This window comes from Entelurus aequoreus, linkage group LG06, assembly GCF_033978785.1.
Source record: "Entelurus aequoreus isolate RoL-2023_Sb linkage group LG06, RoL_Eaeq_v1.1, whole genome shotgun sequence".
Classification (NCBI taxonomy): Eukaryota; Metazoa; Chordata; class Actinopteri; order Syngnathiformes; family Syngnathidae; genus Entelurus; species Entelurus aequoreus.
In genome coordinates, this window is record NC_084736.1 from 11,660,169 (window position 1) to 11,679,670 (window position 19,502).

The following is a 19,502-nucleotide window of genomic DNA, read 5'->3' on the forward strand; positions in this document are numbered from 1 at the left end:
CAGGCTGAATAAGTGTACGTTATATGAGGCATAAATAACCAACTGAGAACGTGCCTGGTATGTTAACGTAACATATTATGGTAAGAGTCATTCAAATAACTATAACATATTGAACATGCTATACGTTTACCAAACAATCTGTCAGTCCTAATCGCTAAATCCCATGAAATCTTATACGTCTAGTCTCTTACGTGAATGAGCTAAATAATATTATTTTATATTTTACGGTAATGTGTTAATTTCACACATAAGTCATATGTATAAGTCGCACCCCCGGCCAAACTTTGAAAAAAACTGCGACTTAAAGTCCGAAAAATATCAGTGTTTCCCACACATTCATTTATTTGTGGCGGCCCGCCACGAAAGAAATACGTCCGCCACAAATTTAAAAAAAAATTATTTTTTATTTTTTTTGTCCTGTCCAGCTTCTCAGGCAAATCATATAGTTGATGTAGATGCCCATATAGGCTGTTCAGATTTACTTTACAAAAGAGAAGTGTAGGATACTTCTCTTGTTGCCTTATTTGTATTTGACCACTACTGTTTTCTGTTTATTTGTTACTGACTGTGGCAGGACACATCTGCCTCTGTTTCACTTTATGTTGCTGGTAAATAATATGGTTGTAGTAGTAGGCTAAAGTTAAATTATTTAGTATGCACTAATTAAAGGGGCAGAGCTTTAAGAGACATTTTAGCTTTTATATTTTATAAGATATATTTTTTGTAAGAACCACAATTAATAAATATATTTCAGTGAATGACTTATTGTGCAAATCTGTATATAAATATGTACATAAAGTGTTGTAATTATATTGTAAAATGGATGGATGGACGTTTAAAACAAAACTGTTATTATTAATTAGTAAGTATACATTTTTTGAGCCTTTTTAGAGAAAATCATATCATTGTAGTAAATTATGCAAATTACTCGATGATGTCATGGTGACCACGCCCCCACCGCCACAGGTATCTTGGCAGTTTATGGGAAACACTGAATATGGTACTCGAATATCACAATAACGTCATTTTCTACATCGCACAGAGACAAACCCGCGATATATCGAGTATATTCGATATATCGCCCAGCCCTACTGGAAACCAGTTCTAAACAAGAACCGGTTCTCGATTCCCATCCCTCCTGGAGTGGGGAAATATGTGTTTGTGTACATTCTTGAATCTAGCCCTTAGTATTGATCCAAAGGAAGTACACATCAGTTGTTCTGTACGACTCGGTGGCAATGGCTGCGAAAAGCCTAGGCAAAATCAAAATGCAGGTAATGTCGTTCTGTGTAAAGTTTGAGGCGTATTTGTCAGATTTTAATGGTGGTAAAATTCCAGACTATAAAAACCCCAGCCTGAGAAGTTCCACTTGACTGCCAGTTAACAACTTCTGTGGGGTTGTTTTAACAAGCTTTTTTAACAACGTCTTCTTTCCCTTGCCTGCAGTCCAACGGTGGCGAGCACCCGTCCCGGCCCCAGCGATGTGGATCTGCATGGTTTACAATGAGACGGAAAGCAGCGTGGACTTCCGCCTCTGCCAGGACTTCGGCCTCATCCTGTCCGTGCTGTCGCTGGTCTACCTCCTGGTGTGCTTCCCGGTGGCCGTGTGCTACAACGTGCTGCTGGTGGCCGTCAACCTGTCCAACAAGGTGTCCATGACCATGCCGGACGTCTACTTCGTCAACATGGCCATCGCCGGCCTGGTGCTCAACGTGGTGGCGCCCGTGGAGCTGCTGAGCTCCACCTTCACCCGCTGGCACGCGTGGGAGTACACCAACGAGGTGTACATCACGCTGCTCATCCTCTTCAACATCTCCTCGCTGGTCATCATGTACTCCACCACCTTGCTCAGCCTGGACTACTACATCGAGCGCGCCCTGCCGCGCACGTACATGTCCAGCGTGTACAACACCAAGCACGTTTGCGGCTTCATCTGGGGCGGCGCCGTGCTCACCAGCTTCTCCTCGCTGCTCTTCTACGTGTGCAACCACATCTCCACCAAGATGGTGGAGTGCTCCAAGATGCAGAACAAGGAGGCGGCCGACGCCATCATGATGTTCATAGGCTACGTGGTGCCGGCCGTGGCGGTCCTCTACGCCTTCGTGCTCATCCTGCGCATCCGGAAGGAGTCGACGCCTCTGGACCAGGACTCGGCCCGCTTGGACCCGTCCATCCACAGGCTGCTGCTGGCCTCCGTGTGCGTGCAGTTCTTACTGTGGAGTCCCTACTACGTGACGCTGCTGGTGCACACGGTGGCCGGCGCCCCCGGCTACGTCAGCAGCTCGCATTACTTCCCCACCTACTACTTCCTGAGGTGCATGTCCAAGCTGATGGCGTTCTCCAGCAGCTTCGCCATGCCACTCATGTACCGCCAGATGAACAAGAACTTCTCCAACAAGCTACAGCGGCTCCTCACGAGGCTCCGCTGCCGGGACCAGTCCTGCCCCCACGAACGCTCCACAGTGCAGCGAGTGGTCACGTGAAGCCCCTGCTTTTTTTTTTCTTCCGGCACTTATCTTCCCATCCGGCCCCCAACCACCCTCCAGAGCCAGTATCTTGCTTCCGCCGCGCCCTCGCCGCTCTGGACTGCGTTAAAGCGCGACATAGCAAACTGTGGAATTTCCTGTCACCTTCCGGAGCGAGATCCGACAGAGATCAGTTCTGCAGAGCGAGAAGGAAAACCACTAAGTGCTGACATTCTTTGTGTGTATGACCAAGAGAAGCGCTCCACTCACTTGGCTTTTCACTTTGTGTGGTGACTTAGCACCTACGCTAGCTCTTAGCTCTTGACCATTGCAGTGGCCTGAATCCTGGCAATGTGACGAACGCATGGCTGAATGTTGCCGTACATTCATTAAGCTACTCTTATGTAAAGATCTCCTTTGAACTCTACAGCTTCCCAAATGTTTAGCGTAGCGAGAGAACGCATCGCCGGTGTAGCCGCCGCACCATCAACACAATGTTGAACTGACTATGAAATTAAGTCAAACCTTAGCTAGCATGTTCACGAAGCACTTTGTGTACCAGATAAGCTTCTCAGCCTTTAAGTACGTCACACTTGAAGGCATCTTCTTGAAAGCTCCACTTGCAGAACCTTTACTAGGGGTGTAACGGTACGTGTATTTGTATTGAACCGTTTCGGTACGGGGGTTCCGGTTCGGTTCGGAGGTGTGCCGAACGAGTTTCCACACGGACATATTAAGTAGCGTAACGCACGTTGTGTAAACGATGCACACCGAGGCACAACACACGGCATGCTAGCAGCTAACGGGCTACGATAGACTGACCATACGTCCTCTTTTGCGGAGCTGTCAGGGCGGTGTTTCTTAAATGCCTCAAATTGTCCGGCATTTTGAGTTAGGGTTGCGTGTATTTTCAATGTACGTTCAGGGTTAAGAAGGGGTTGAAAACAAAACAAATTGTGCGCGCAGCAGCATTGGTGAGGGAGGGGCAGAGACAGAGAGCGCGAGAGAGTTATGATAAACGCGCATGCGTCGCCAGGCTCTGCTTTTTATCCATAGATTTATCAGATTAAATTTTTTATTATCTATAGCAGGGGTGTCAAAAGTGTGCCCCGGAGGCCATTTGCGGCCCACAGCTAATGTTTTAAAGGCCCACGGCACATTCTAGAAATACTATTGCAATAAACAAAAACATAAAAAAAGTGAAATAAAAAAGCTTAAAGGTTAAATGTAATTTAGAAAAAGTTGCAACGTTGACTAATTTTTTCTTTCAAAAAAACATAATATTGAATCAAAATCAATGTTATTATGAATTATTGACCTATCCAAGGTTCCGATTACTTCACATCAAATATTCCACTAAGAAAAATATTTTTGGAGGAAGATTTTGCAAATTTGGTAAATAAATAACCCAAAAATGTATATTTTGTTGTTTTCTTACTGTACCGAAAATGAACCGAACCGTGACCTCTAAACCGAGGTACGTACCGAACCGAAATTTTTGCGTACCGTTACACCCCTAACCTTTACCCTTCTGCCCATAACTTGGCCATTGCGTTGAAGTAGATGGATCCCCTCTCAGGGTACAATGGAAGCTATTTAGTCCAACACAACAACACAAATGAATGAATGTCCCATCACAAAATCGACAGGAACCCTTAAGTTAACCACATTAGGTACAACTAAAATAAAGTAAGACGACGCCAAATAGAAATGTATGACAGGAATCGCATAGAATTCCACCATAAAGCCTAGATTATCGTCACGGAACACATAACCCCTTCCAAACCCCAAAAAATTAGACTTCTTCTCTGATTTTGGAGCATTTTGAATTGAATTGAAGTATTTATTTCAAACACTTTTTTTTTTTTTTACATCTTGGCAGAGACATTTGTGCAAGGCTTGAAAGAGGTTGGATGAAGCAGATGCTTATAATATCCCAACCCCTCTCACTCATTCCACATTTAACATAAACAATATAATACAAGAACAATACCATACAAACAAAAACAAGAAAAACTCCTGTACACTAATAATACAATAGTACCACTGTTAGTATGAGACAAGACTAGACGATTACGTACAATATAAGTGATTCAGTCGCCATTGTTCACTACTCTGTTACACAAAATGCTAAATTAGCAAGTTAGCAAGAGTAGTGGTCGCAATCAAACCAGGCTGAGCATAATCCAGGCGTTACTGTGAAGCAGATGCATCCACCCTTGAGGTATGGCACTGTGATACAATGATCCTCTGGTTGACTTTCAGGTTTAAAAACTGTCGCCATCATGAAGGCAATGTTCAAGTTTATAAGAGTGCACTTAATAATTCCCGAGTTTAACAAAACATGATATAACAAGACTAAGATAAGGTAAAACTACTCCTGGTGCCCCAAAAAAATAGATTCCCATCCGAATCGCAATTCTTATTTATCCCGATTCTAAATTGATTCATCATTTTCAAAAATCTATTTAAATTTATTTATTTTTTTACTTTTTAAAAATATTTTTATAAGAATCAGTTTTTAAACATAAGTCTTTAAACCATTCCTTGCAACCAAAAGGAGCTTTTATAACCTGTAACCTGTTTCGAAAAAAGTTACATTGAATTTTATACCAAATAATTGCTTTGATTTACGTGACGTCACGTCCGTCTCACATTCGGCTCATTAAATATGCGTGGTGGTCTGTTTTCAATGAGTACTAGGCGCTCGAAGAAAAATTCTCTATGCTTGCGTTGTTTTCAGCTGACCGTTCAAATCGCGAAGAGGATAAAAGTTTCGTTTTTTTTCCGGGAACTCTGAAGAAGCAAGATTTTAGTGTCACGCACTTCAGTCCAAGGGAGCAGAGTGGAAAAATGCACGAATTTGCAGTAATCACTCAGGCACTACACGATTCGATTTGATTCTTGGGGGTAACGATTCTCTGTTCAAAACTATTCTTGATTTAAAATTAATATTTTTTTAATAACATTGGGTGCCAGTTCTATGACTAACTACATTCACCCATAAAACAAACAGATGTGATCAATTTCGATATTACTTCAAAGAAAACCCAAACATTTAAGAAAGTCAATTACAAATAAGGCAACAAGAGAAGTATCCCACACTAATCTGTACATATGGACATCTAAATCAACAATATTATTTGCCTGAGTAGCTAGACAGCACAGATTAAAAAATATATATACATTATTGATTTATTTGAATCGATTAAGAATCACGTTTCATTCGAAATTATTTTTCTTCCGACACACTTAGTTTAATATATTTTTAACGTTTAGTATTTCCCATTTAAGTATTATCTTGATCATTTTTGTACTTCTTAAGACACATTTTTGCTACGAGTGTTTCATAAAGCACCAACTCGGCGAGTCTAAGTAAAAGAAAGCAAATGTGAGCAAAACCTCAAAGAAAAAAGCTTCTACCAAAGGCAACAATCATAAATGAAGCTTTCAGCACGTACACAATGTTGACAGCTATAGTTCTATTTTAATAAAGATGAGGAAAAACACGCTACTCGTAAATGGCGCGTGCAACAAAAAGCCAACAAACATGGATGTCGATGCGAAGTTAAATGATGAAATGCAACCTTTCCCGAGCAAAAACGATGCGTACCGTATTTTTCGGAGTATAAGTCGCTCCGGAGTATAAGCCGCACCGGCCGAAAATGCATAAAAAGAAGGAAAAAAACATGTATAAGTCGCACTGGAGTATAAGTCGCATTTTTGGGGGAAATGTATTTGATAAAACCCAACACCAAGAATAGACATTTGAAAGGCAATTTAAAATAAATAAAGAATAGTGAACAACAGGCTGAATAAGTGTACGTTATATGAGGCATAAATAACCAACTGAGAACGTGCCTGGTATGTTAACGTAACATATTATGGTAAGAGTCATTCAAATAACTATAACATATAGAACATGCTATACGTTTACCAAACAATCTGTCACTCCTAATCGCTATATCCCATGAAATCTTATACGTCTAGTCTCTTACGTGAATGAGCTAAATAATATTTGTTGATATTTCACGGTAATGTGTTAATAATTGCACACATAAGTCGCTCCTGAGTATAAACTATGAAAACAATTATGCGAATTATAGTCAGAAAAATATGGTATTTATACCGGTAGAGTTGGATACCTATGTCCTTGACCCAGCCACACACAAATAAGTTGTAGACCTCCATGCTTTTCCAAGTTTTCATCTGTTTTGTCGAATAGAATGGCGTCTAGAGCAGTGTTTTTTAACCACACTAGTTTGCCGTGAGATACAGTCTGGTGTGCCGTGGGAGATTATCTAATTTCACCTATTGGGGTTAGAAATATTGTTTGCAAACCAGTAATTATAGTCTGCAAATGATGTGTTGTTGTTGAGTGTCGGTGCTGTCTAGAGCTCGGCAGAGTAACCGTGTAATACTCTTCCATATCAGTAGATGGCAGCCGGTAGCCTATTGCTTTGTAGATGTCGGAAACAGCGGGAGGCAGCGTGCAGGTAAAAAAGCGTCTAATGCTTAAACCAAAAATAAACAAAAGGTGAGTGCCCCTAAGAAAAGGCATTGAAGCTTAGGGAAGGCTATGCAGAACGAAACTGAAACTGAACTGATTACAAAGTCAACAAAAACAGAATGCTGGACGACAGCAAAGACTTACTGTGGAGCAAAGACGGCGTCCATAATGTACATCCGAACATGACATGACAATCAACAATGTACCCACAAAGAAGGATAAAAACAACTGAAATATCCTTGATTGCTAAAACAAAGTAGATGCAGGAAATATCGCTCAAAAGAAGACATGAAACTGCTACAGGAAAATACCCAAAAAAGGGAAAAAGTCACCAAAATGGGAGCGCATGACAAGAACTAAAACACTACACACAGGAAAACAGCAAAAAAATCAAAATAAGTCAGGGCGTGATGTGACAGGTAGTGACAGTACACCTACTTTGAGACAAGAGCTATATTGATGCATGCTTGATTATGGTTTAAAGTCATATCCAACTATTGCGACAATGACTTTTTACTGTCAATTGAGTTTCGTTTTTTAATGATTTCTGCTGGTGGTGTGCCTCCGGATTTTTTCAACGCAAAAAATGTGCCTTGGCTCAAAAAAGGTTGAAAAAGAGCACAAAATAGTTCGATATGTCTGGAAACGCGACCAACCGATAATCCTTGATATCACTCGACACATCTTTTTTCATAAAGTATAGGAACCTATTCCATTGCAGAGTTAGATTTTTTTTCTCCTAGGAAGATCTAGGCCCCTTGCAATCTCTGAGAGCTTGGCCATCTTGGCTTGATTGACCACCACTGTTTTTCACTTCCGGGATGAAGTCACGTGACCGAATACACGCATTAAATTGCGAGAATGTGTTTGAATGGAGTTGAATCAAGGATCGATTCTGAATTGCATCGTCACCCCGGGAATCGTAATCGGGTGGAATCGTTAGGTGCCCAAAGGTTCCCATCCCTAACGGACACAAAATGAGGATTGGAATGTGATATGTTTAGTTACTGCAGGAATTAACACTTTGAAAGTACTTCTGTATTTTAAAACCTAAATACCTGATTAGAACACCCACGCGCTGTCGACGGCCTCAGACAAAACCGTTTACCTCATTACCCGGGAAATCATTAAATCCAAATCCCAAGAATTTTGGCCGGAGTCGAACCACTTCAGATTAGTACAGCTATAATTTTGTTTGCTCCTGAGGCTTGCCCTGAGGGGGGGGCGTTCAGGAACGCTAGGAACATTCCCACTTTCTCATTACTGAGGTTTGGATCTTCCCTGCAAACTTAGAAGAGTTGAGCACTTGGGAGTTTTGTATTCACCTTTTTATGGATTGGAATTAGAGATGTCTGATAATATCAGGCTGCTGTAATATCGTAAATTATCGGTATCGGTTTCAAAAAGTAAAATGTATGACTTTTTAAAAACGCAGCTGTACGGAGTGGTACACGGACGTAGAGAGAAGTACAGAGCGGCAATAAACCTTAAAGGCACTACCTTTGTGTGCCGGCCCAATCACATAATTTCTACACTGTAAAAAAAAATCCTATTTTTATGGTTAATTTACTCTAAATTTTTACTGTAATTTTTCTATTTTTTTTTTAAATAGTTTATAAAACTGTAGAATTGAAGACATTATCTGTAAATAAACAATCCGCCTGTTATTTTAAGTAATATGCCTGACAAACTATGTATATTTCAATTTTTTTTACAGAAAAATACCAAATTAATTATACATAGCATTTTCTGTTTTCTTAAACTACTTTCAAATTCATGTAATATTACCATATTTTTCCGTAAAACGTTTCATGAAAATTTCTGTGATTGTTTTTGATCATTATTTGGTTTACAATGTTTTATTTTAATTTTATGGTTTTCATTTGGCAGCCATAGCTGCCAGTAGATGACCGTTTTTTTACAGAATTTTTTTTTACAGTGTACGGCTTTTCACACACACAAGTTAATGCAACGCATACTTGGTCAACAGCCATACAGGTCACACTGAGGGCAGCCGTATAAACAACTTTAACACTGTTACAAATATGTGCCACACTGTGAACCCACACCAAACAAGAATGACAAACACATTTCGGGAGAACATCCGCAACATAAACACAACAGAACAAATACCCAGAACCCCTTGCAGCACTAACTCATTCGCCCACCTCAACCTCCTCATGCTCTCTCAGGGAGAGCACGTCCCACATTCCAAGCTGCTGTTTTGAGGCATGTTAAGAAAAAAATAAGGCACTTTGTGACTTCAATAATAAATATGGCAGTGCCATGTTGGCATTTTTTGAGTTGATTTATTTTGGAAAACCTTGTTACATTGTTTAATGCATCCAGCGGGGTATCACAACAAAATTAGGCATAATACTGTGTTAATTCCACGACTCTATATATCGGTATCGGTTGATATCGGCATCGGTAATTAAGAGTTGGACAATATCGGATATCGGCAAAAAAGCCATTATCGGACATCTCTAATTGGAATGTATTCAATATTGTATTTCCTCAAATAGTGGCCAAGTCAGTCATTCTATTATAGCATCCTTTAGGAACAGAGGCCACTAATTGACTTAACACAGTACTTTTTTTTTATTCTAAAGTACTCACACGATGCTGCTTTTTGATTGGTTGAAACTTTTATTAGTAGATTGCACAGTACAGTACATATTCCATACAATTGACCACTAAATGGTAACACCCGAATAAGTTTTTCAACTTGTTTAAGTTGGGGTCCACGTAATCAATTCATGGTAATTCATGACCCTTGTCACGTGTGTGCAATTGTGCACCTCAAAAAAAAAAAGTCCCCATGTTGGCTGCTCTTAAACTATATCAATCACAAACACTCATTTGACTTTTAGAAGATACTTTGTTTAAAAAGCCTCAGACATATCATTACATTTGTCATTTTCACTTCACCTCCCCTCCATGAAACGCTCTACAACGCCGTGTTGTTGCAGTGCCATCTGTTGGAGAAACATGCAGCAGGGTTCATTTTTATATACGCTTTTTAACACCCCAAATGTTTTTTTAATCTACGCTATTTCAACAGCAAAACCTCATAGGGTCCAAAAAAAAAACACCTTTCCGTGTATACGAGTGTACATTATGATGCGAAATGAATGTGTATATATTGTGAGAGATTCTACAGTACAGATGATAAATTGAGTGCTCTGTTGAACAGTTATTTTTGGGGTGGGGCGGGGGTGTAAGAGATTTATGTAGATTCTTTAAGTAATCTACTGTCATCTTGAGTCAAAGACTGAATAAACCATAAACTAACAATGCCCTTTTCCCTGTTTATTTAGATGCACCTACAGAGTGTCCCATACAAGGAATGCATGCAAACCAAGAACCACAAAGGTACTCATTTCACCATGTTTATTGTTATGGTGTTACACTGCGGCGTATTTGCATATTTATGTTATAAATCATGCCGGGCCAAAACATTAGGGTCAAGCCAGCGTCTTCTTTGTCTGACCTGGATGGAGCTGTTGCCTGGCAACCAGACAGGAGCAGAGACATCCAGGAGCTTGTTGGCAGACCAAAGCTAATCCTGAAGCCAGCGTCGATATATATCAGCACGGCAGATTTGATCGTAAACCGATCAGTGTGTGTTTTAAAAGCTGCGGTGACGTAACCGTTTAAATGCGTGACATAAGGAGGTAATTATGCTCCACGAGTGGAGTTTGCAATTGTGCACAAGTATTTTTCATATTTTGATGTCTGTTTATACACTGGAGGGGTCATTCACCATCCTTATGTGAGACAAGCACACATGTTTATTTATGCATCCTAATGCAGTGTTTCCCATAAACTGCCAAGATACCTGTGGCGGTGGGGGCGTGGCTATGGGCGTGGTCACCATGACATCATCGAGTAATTTGCATAATTTACTACAATATGATTTTGTCTAAAAAGGCTCAAAAAATGTATACTTACTAATTAATAACAGTTTTGTTTTAAACATCCATGCATCCATTTTACAATATAATTACAACACTTTATGTACATATTTATATACAGATTTGAACAATAAGTTATTCACTGAAATATATTTATTAATTGTGGTTCTTACAAAAAATATATCTTATAAAAATATGAAAGCTAAAATGTCTCTTAAAGCTCTGCCCCTTTAATTAGTGCATACTAAATAATTTAACTTTAGCCTACTACTACAACCATATTATTTACCAGCAACATAAAGTGAAACAGAGGCAGAGGTGTCCTGCCACAGTCAGTAACAAATAAACAGAAAACAGTTGTGGTCAAATACAAATAAGGCAACAAGAGAAGTATCCTACACTTCTCTTTTGTAAAATAAATCTGAACAGCCGATACGGGCATCTACATCAACTATATGATTTGCCTGAGAAGCTGGACAGGACAAAAAAAAAAAAAATAGTATTTATTTTTTTTAATTTGTGGCGGGCGTAATTCTTTCGTGGCGGGCCGCCACAAATAAATGAATGTGTGGGAAACACTGTAATGAATAATTACAGCACAGGCCAAAAGTTTGGATACACCTTCTCATTCAATGTGTTTTCTTTATTTTCATGACTATTTACATAGTAGATTGTCCCTGAAGGCACCAAAACTATGAATGAACACATGTGGAGTTATGCACTTAACAAAAAAAGGTGAAATAACTGAAAACATGTTTTATATTCTAGTTTCTTCAAAATAGCCACCCTTTGCTCTGATTACTTTTTCGCAATTTGGATTCTCTCGATGAGCTTCAAAGAGGTAGTCACCTGAAGGGGTTTTCACTTCGCAGGTGTGCTTGAAGCTCATCGAGAGAATGCCAAGAGTCTGTAAAGCGTTAATCGGATCAAAGGGTGGCTATTTTGAAGAAACTAGAATCCGTGTGAAGTTTGCATGTTCTCCCCGTGACTGCGTGGGTTCCATCTCCGGGTACTCCGGCTTCCTCCCACCTCCAAAGACATGCACCTGGGGATAGGTTGATTGGCAACACTAAATGGTCCCTAGTGTGTGAATGTGAGTGTGAATGTTGTCTGTGTTGGCCCTGTGATGAGGTGGCGACTTGTCCAGGGTGTACCCGGCCTTCCGCCGGATTGTAGCCGAGATAGGCTCCAGCGACCCCGAAGGGAATAAGCGGTAGAAAATGTATGGATGGATAGAATATAAAACATGTCTTCAGTTATTTCACCTTTTTTTGTTAAGTAGTGTAGTAGTGAATTATATTTATATAGCGCTTTACTCTAGTGACTCAAAGTGCTTTACATAGTGAAACCCAATATCTAAGTTACATTTAAACTAGTGTGGCTGGCACTGGGAGCAGGGTGGGTAAAGTGTCTTGCCCAAGGACACAACGGCAGTGACAAGGATGGCGGAAGCGGGGATCGAACCTGGAACCCTCAAGTTACTGACACAGCCACTCTACGTGGAGTTATGTACTTCACAAAAAAAGGTGAAATGACTGAAAACATGTTTTATATTCTAGTTTCTTCAAAATAGCCACCCTTTGTTCTGGTTACTTTTTCGCACACTCTTGGCATTCTCTCGATGCGCTTCAAGAGGTAGTCACCTGAAATGGTTTTCACTTCGCAGTTTGTGCTTGAAGCTCAAGAGAATGCCAAGAGTGTGCAAAGCAGTAATCGGAGCAAAGGGTGGCTATTTTGAAGAAACTAGAATATTGTTAGAATAATCATGTATATATATATTATCACACAACTTTAGTATGCTTAAAGTCCGTTGCTATAGTTATTAGCCATTGTGCTCAAGCTGTACTTTTTCTATCTGTGCAAGGACAAAACTTCTTGTCTGAGGGGTGGCCTCAGCCGCAGATGTTCTCTTTGTTTTAGCCCGTTAACAGCCAAGGACTTCAAGGACCTCAACGAAGATAAGACGACCGCACGCAGACGAAGCAGAGACAAGGTGAAATCACAAGGCCCCCAGCACATTCCGTCACGTATTGTGCATACTGGAGCTGCTTTGCATGATATGTGTGACCACTCCTTTTAGAGGCGGCCTCAGTGATGTTGACTGTGGAACTCTTGAATAAATAGAGGGACGCGGGAGCTTTACATTAGAGCGTAGGGCGAGACTGACTAAGTGTGCAGCGCCATGCGTTCTCCTCATGAGCTAAATTGAACTCTGTCTCTGCATGGTTCCTTGCTTCTTGTCTAATAGATGTCATCGGTGTTTGAACCTGACAAATATAAAACATGTTTTCAGTTATTTCACCTTTTTTTGTTAAGTACATAACTCCACGTGTTCATTTATAGTTTTGATGCCTTCAGTGACAATCTACAATGTAAATAGTCATGAAATTTAAGAAAACACATTGAATGAGGAGAAAGTGTGTCCCAACTTTTTGGACACATTTTACGACGTACAACTCAAGACTTACAAGAAGGGGTTTGTCGCGTCTTCCCTGCACTGTCCTTTTTAGGGGAGAGCAGTGCAAAATGTGACGACAAGAAAGTTAGGACAAGGCAAAGAAGCAAGCAGGAGAGGAGAAGGGAAGGCGTCCGCCTTCAATGAGTGCCATTGTGTCTTTCTCGCCATCTCCGTCTTAAGGTGGATGTCAAAGTTGACCAACTTCTCTGTTTACAGCCACAACCTTCTACTATCCAGGTGAGATGCATGGTTATAATCCTTTCACCAACTCAGAGGCAATGCAGCGGTTCACCAGCTAAATACAGTCGTGGTCAAAAATTTACATACACTTGTAAAGAACATAATGTCATGGCTGTCTTGAGTTTCCAATGCTTTCTACAACTCTTATTTTTTTGTGATAGTGATTAGAGCACATTTGTTGGTCACAAAAAACATTCATGAAGTTTGGTTCTTTTATGAATTTATTATGAGTCTACTGAAAATGTGACCAAATGGGTCAAAAGTATACATACAGTAAAAATGGAGCTGTTTGGCCACAATACCCAGCAATATGTTTGGAGGAGAAAAGGTCAGGCCTTTAATCCCAGGAACACCATGCCCACCGTCAAGCATGGTGGTGGTAGTATTATGCTCCGGGCCTGTTTTGCTGCCAATGGAACTGGTGCTTTACAGAGAGTAAATGGGACAATGAAAAAAGGAGGATTTACCTCCAAATTCTTCAGGACAACCTACACTACCGTTCAAAAGTTTGGGGTCACCCAAGCAATTTTGAGGAATAGCCTTCATTTCTAAGAACAAGAATAGACTCGAGTTTCAGATGAAAGTTCGCTTTTTCTGGCCATTTTGAGCGTTTAATTGACCCCACAAATGTGATGCTCCAGAAACTCAATCTGCTCAAAGGAAGGTCATTTGTGTACCTTCTGTAACGAGCTAAACTGTTTTCAGATGTGTGAACATGATTGCACAAGGGTTTTCTAATCATCAATTAGCCTTCTGAGCCAATGAGCAAACACATTGTACCATTAGAACACTGGAGTGATAGTTGCTGGAAATGGGCCTATGTACACCTATGTAGATATTGCACCAAAAACCAGACATTTGCAGCTAGAATAATCATTTACCACATTAGCAATGTATAAAGTGTATTTATTTAAAGTTAAGACTATTTTAAAGTTATCTTCATTGAAAAGTACAGTGCTTTTCCTTCAAAAATAAGGACATTTCAATGTGACCCTAAACTTTTGAACGGTAGTGTAAAATCATCAGTTTGGAGGTTGGGTGTTCCAACAGGACAATGACCCCAAACATGTGTCAAAAGTGGTAAAGGAATGGCTAAATAATAATAATAATAGATTTTATTTGTAAAAAGCACTTTACATTGAGTAAACAACCTCAAAGTGCTACAGTGTATTAAAAAAATAAAAAGATAATTAAAAATAAAAACTAGAACAGCCAAATAGCTAGAACTAGTATGCATATATCTAAAAAAAATGCTTTTTTAAAAAAAAAAAAAGGTTTTTAAGCCTTTTTTAAAGCATCCACAGTCTGTGGTGCCCTCAGGTGGTCAGGGAGAGCGTTCCACAGACTGGGAGCGGCGGAGCAGAACGCCCGGTCTCCCATTGTTCGTAGCTTTGTCCTCGGAGGTTGGAGGAGGTCAGCCTGTCCGGAGCGGAGGTGTCGTGTGGAGGATTTGGGGCTACAATCAGGCTAGGATTAAGGTTTTAAAGAATGGCCTTTCCCAAAGTCCTGACATAAACATGTGGACAATGCTGAAGAAACAAGTCCATGTCAGAAAACCAACAAATTTAGCTGAACTGCACCAATTTTGTCAAGAGGAGTGGTCAACAATTCAAGCAGAAGCTTGTGGATGGCTACCAAAAGCGCCTTATTGCAGTGAAACTTGCCAAGGGACATGTAAGCAAATATTAACATTGCTGTATGTATACTTTTGACCCAGCACATTTTCAGTAGACCCATAATACATTCATAAAAGAACCAAACTTCATGAATGTTTTTTTGTGACCAACAAGTATGTGCTCCCATCACTCTATCACAAAAATATAAGAGTTGTAGAAATGATTGGAAACTCAAGACAGCCATGACATTATGTTCTTTACAAGTGTATGTAAACTTTTGACCACGACTGTATGTCAAAAGAAGCGAGTCAGCGCTTGTAATAACAATATCACTAATACTTGGTTAATATTAGGTCACAACATGTAAATGGAATATTGTTGGCGGTTTTTGAAAATTTTTTTTTTTTTAGAGGGCTTTATGGGCGCAATAGAGTACTCTCCTTAGCTGCATTGTTAGCCACCCTGTTTATGTTTTATTTTACTACTTAAAGGCCTACTGAAACCCACTACTACCAACCACACAGTCTGATAGTTTATATATCAATGATGAAATCTTAACATTGCAGCACATGCCAATACGGCCGGGTTAACTTATAAAGTGCAATTTTAAATTTCCCGGGGAACTTCCGGTTCAAAACGCCTTTGAGGATGACGTATGCGCGTGACGTCAGTCGTTGAAACGCAAGTATTCGGACTCCATTGAATCCAATACAAAATAGCTGTTTTCATCTCATTCTGGTTGTATTCTGGACATCTGTGTTGGTGAATCTGTTGCAATTATGTTCATTGCATTATGGAGAAAGAAGCTGAGCAAGCAAAGAAGAAAGTCAGTGCGAAGCGGAGTATTTTGCGAGGGAAGTCAGCAACACAACACAGTCGGTGTTTCATTGTCTACATTCCCGAAAGATGCAGTCAAGATCGAAGAACTCGGACAACAGAGACTCTTACCAGGAGGACTTTGACTTCGTTAACAGACGCAGACGCGATACCGTGAGTACGCTTCCAAACATTTGATCGCTTGCTATAACTAGCTCGAGCTAGTAGCTAGGAGCTAGGAGCTAGCATAACAAACACCTAGGTGTTTGTTATGCGGGATTCATTTGTGGCATATTAAATATAAGCCTGGTTGTGTTGTGGCTAATAGAGTATATATATGTTTTGTGTTTATTTACTGTTGTAGTCATTCCCAGCTGAATATCAGGTCCCACCCGCGCGCTTCCAAACATTTGATTGCTTGCCCGTACGTGCGTGTCATGTACGTAACTTTGGTTAAATATATAAGCTTTATGAACCTTGGGTTAGGTGAACGGTTCTTTGGGCTGAGTGAGTGAGTGTGTGTTGTGCAGGTGTTTGAATTGTATTGGCTCGTTATATATACGGGATCCCGTCCATATTACCCGCTCGAGCTAGTAGCTAGGAGCTAGCATGACAAACACCTAGGTGTTTTTATGTGGGATTAATTTGTGGCATATTAAATATAAGCCTGGTTGTGTTGTGGCTAATAGAGTATATATATGTCTTGTGTTTATTTACTGTTGTAGTCATTCCCAGCTGAATATCAGGTCACCCCCGGCTCTCACAGCATCTTCCCTATCTGAATAGCTTCAACTCCCCACTAGTCCTTCACTTGCACTTTACTCATCCACAAATCTTTCTTCATCCTCGCTCAAATTAATGGGGAAATCGTCGCTTTCTCGGTCCGAATCTCTCTTACTTCATGCGGCCATCATTGTAAACAATAGGGAACTTTGCGTATATGTTCAACTGACTACGTCACGCTACTTCCGGTAGGGGCAAGCCTTTTTTTTATCAGATACCAAAAGTTGCGATCTTTATCGTTGTTGTTCTATACTAAATCCTTTCAGCAAAAATATGGCAATATCGCGAAATGATCAAGTATGACACATAGAATAGATCTGCTATCCCCGTTTAAATTTAAAAAATTCATTTCAGTAGGCCTTTAAAATGCATAACAAAAGAAAGACGTGCTCTTGTCTTACATAGGGACTGTAAATGGTAGACAAAATTCCCCAAAAAACCTCTAAAGTGAAAAAGAGAACAATTTCATGTTTGATTCAATGATAATTGTTGTGGTACTTTTTAATGATATGAATGATAATGGACACAAAGTTTGCACAATTGTTCAGCAAAATACCTTTCTTTCCCCTCTTCCATTATTTCAAATTACGCTTTTAACTGGGCACAAATGAGCAACATTGCCGCCATAATAAAAGCTGTGCTGTAAAAAAAAAAAAAAAAAACTTTCATATTGCATGGAAGCAAACCAGGAAAAGCTCTTAACTCAACAAGCGTCGGCCGGGGAATGAGGTTACGCTGACACTGCACTCGTGGACGGTGGTGGGCTCCATTAGGCTTGTTTTTCCTGTTGTTTTTGTGAGACCAAAGGTACACGGACAGACCACCTACTCGGATGACATTTGGTTTTAAAATGTTTTCTTTGGCCGCCAAGTCGTAACTTGACACGCTTTTAGGTGTTTGAGTCGAGGCATAGGACCGGAGAGGACAATTCACAGTCACACCTACGAACAATGTGGAGTCTAGAACACTCCTGTTGTATGGGATTTCATCATAACTGATGACAGTTTCATCATGAACAAACTGAGTGTAGTCATTTGTGTCAAACCTAGGTTTACAGTATGTAAACACAAAAATAGGATTTAGTCTTCAATAGATCTAACGTCCAGTACATTGTGTTTTTGTAGATTGTCTTCAAAAAACAAAACATACGTGTTTTTGTAGGCACCCAAAGCCTACATATTTTTGAGCACTGAGGACTATTCAGTCTTTAATGAACCTATAAAATGTGTTTTTGTAGGCACTGAAGACAATTCAGTCTTCAATTAGTCTTTAAAAAATGTGTTTTTGTAGGCATCAGAGACTATTCAGTCTTCAACAAACCAAATGTATTTGTTTTTTTAGCCAGCAAAGACGATTCAGTCTTCAGCAAACAAAACAAGTTTTTGAAGGCATTGAACATGATTCAGTCTTGGACAAACTGAACGTACACTACGTGCTTTTGTAGACATCGGAGACGATTCAGTCTTCAGTGAAACGAACGGAGCATACATACTTTTGAAAAATGTTTTTTTTGTAGGTATTGAAGACGATTTAGTTCTCAAGTAACCTAAAAAATGTGTTTTTGTCGGCAATAAGGACAATTCACTTCAATTAACCTAAAAAATTTGTTTTTGTAGGCACTGAAGACAATTCAGTCTTCAATTAACCTAAAAAAAACTGTTTTTTGTAAGCATCAGAGACTTAGTCTTCAACAAACCAAACATACATTCTTTTAGGCAACAAAGACAACTCAGTCTTAATGGAACAAAACATGTGTTTTTGTAGGCATTGAAGTCGATTCAGTCTTCAATTAACCTAAAAAAAAATGTTTTTGTAGGCACTAAAGACCATTTAGTTTTCAATTAACCTAAACAATGTGTTTTTGTAGGCACTAAGTACAATTCACTCTTCAATAAACCTCAGAAATGTGGTTTTAGAGGCACTGAAGACAAGTCAGTTTTCAATTAACCTAAAAAAACGGGTTTTTGTAAGAATCTGAGATCTTCATCAAACCAAACATAATATTTTTTTAGGCAACAAAGACAACTCAGTCTTTAAGGAACAAAACGTGTTTTTGTAGGCATCGGAGTCCATTCAGTCTTCAATTAACCTAAAACATGTTTTTTTGTAGGCACTGAAGACGATTTAGTTTTCAATTAACCTAAAAAAAATTGTTTTTGTAGGCATTAAGGACAATTCACTCTTTAATGAACGTAAAAAAATGGTTTTTGTAGGCACTGAAGACGATTCAGTCTTCAATTAACCTAAAAAAAAATTGGTTTTGTAGGCATCAGAGACGATTTAGTCTTCAACAAACCAAACATGCGTTTTTTTTAGGCACCAGAGACAACTTAGTCTTTAATGAACAAAACATGTTTTTGTAGGCATCGGAGTCCATTCGGTCTTCAATTAACCTAAAAAAAACAAAACATTTTTGTAGGCACTGAAGACGATTCAGTCTTTGATTAACCTAAAGAAAAATGTGTTTTTGTAGGCACAGAAGAAGATTTAGTGTTCAACAAAACAAACATACATTATTTATTTGACACTGAACACGAGTCAGTCTTCGACAAACCAAATGTATGTGTTTTTCTAGACATCAAAGTTGATTCAGTCTTCAACAAACAAATATTTTGTGTGTCGTAGGAACTGAGCACAGTTCAGTCTTCAACAAACTGAACATACACGTATGTGTTTTTGTCGGCACAGAACACAATT

General features: G+C 39.6%; 1 protein-coding gene across 3 annotated transcripts in view; it reads left to right on the forward strand.

Moving 5' to 3' along the window:
- The window catches only part of gpr146 (G protein-coupled receptor 146), a 100,774-nt gene extending 90,423 nt beyond the window's left edge, over positions 1-10,351 (forward strand). For 2 of the 3 annotated variants that reach the window (XM_062049984.1, XM_062049983.1), the window contains one exon: positions 1,447-10,270. In XM_062049984.1, coding sequence (XP_061905968.1) covers positions 1,482-2,483 — 1,002 coding nt within the window. In that variant the 5' untranslated portion in view covers positions 1,447-1,481 and the 3' untranslated portion in view covers positions 2,484-10,270. Of the gene's footprint in view, positions 1-1,446; positions 10,271-10,295 lie in introns of those variants that run through there. The other variant, XR_009826494.1, reaches the window with a different exon arrangement.
- Positions 10,352-19,502: the final 9,151 nt, after the last annotated feature.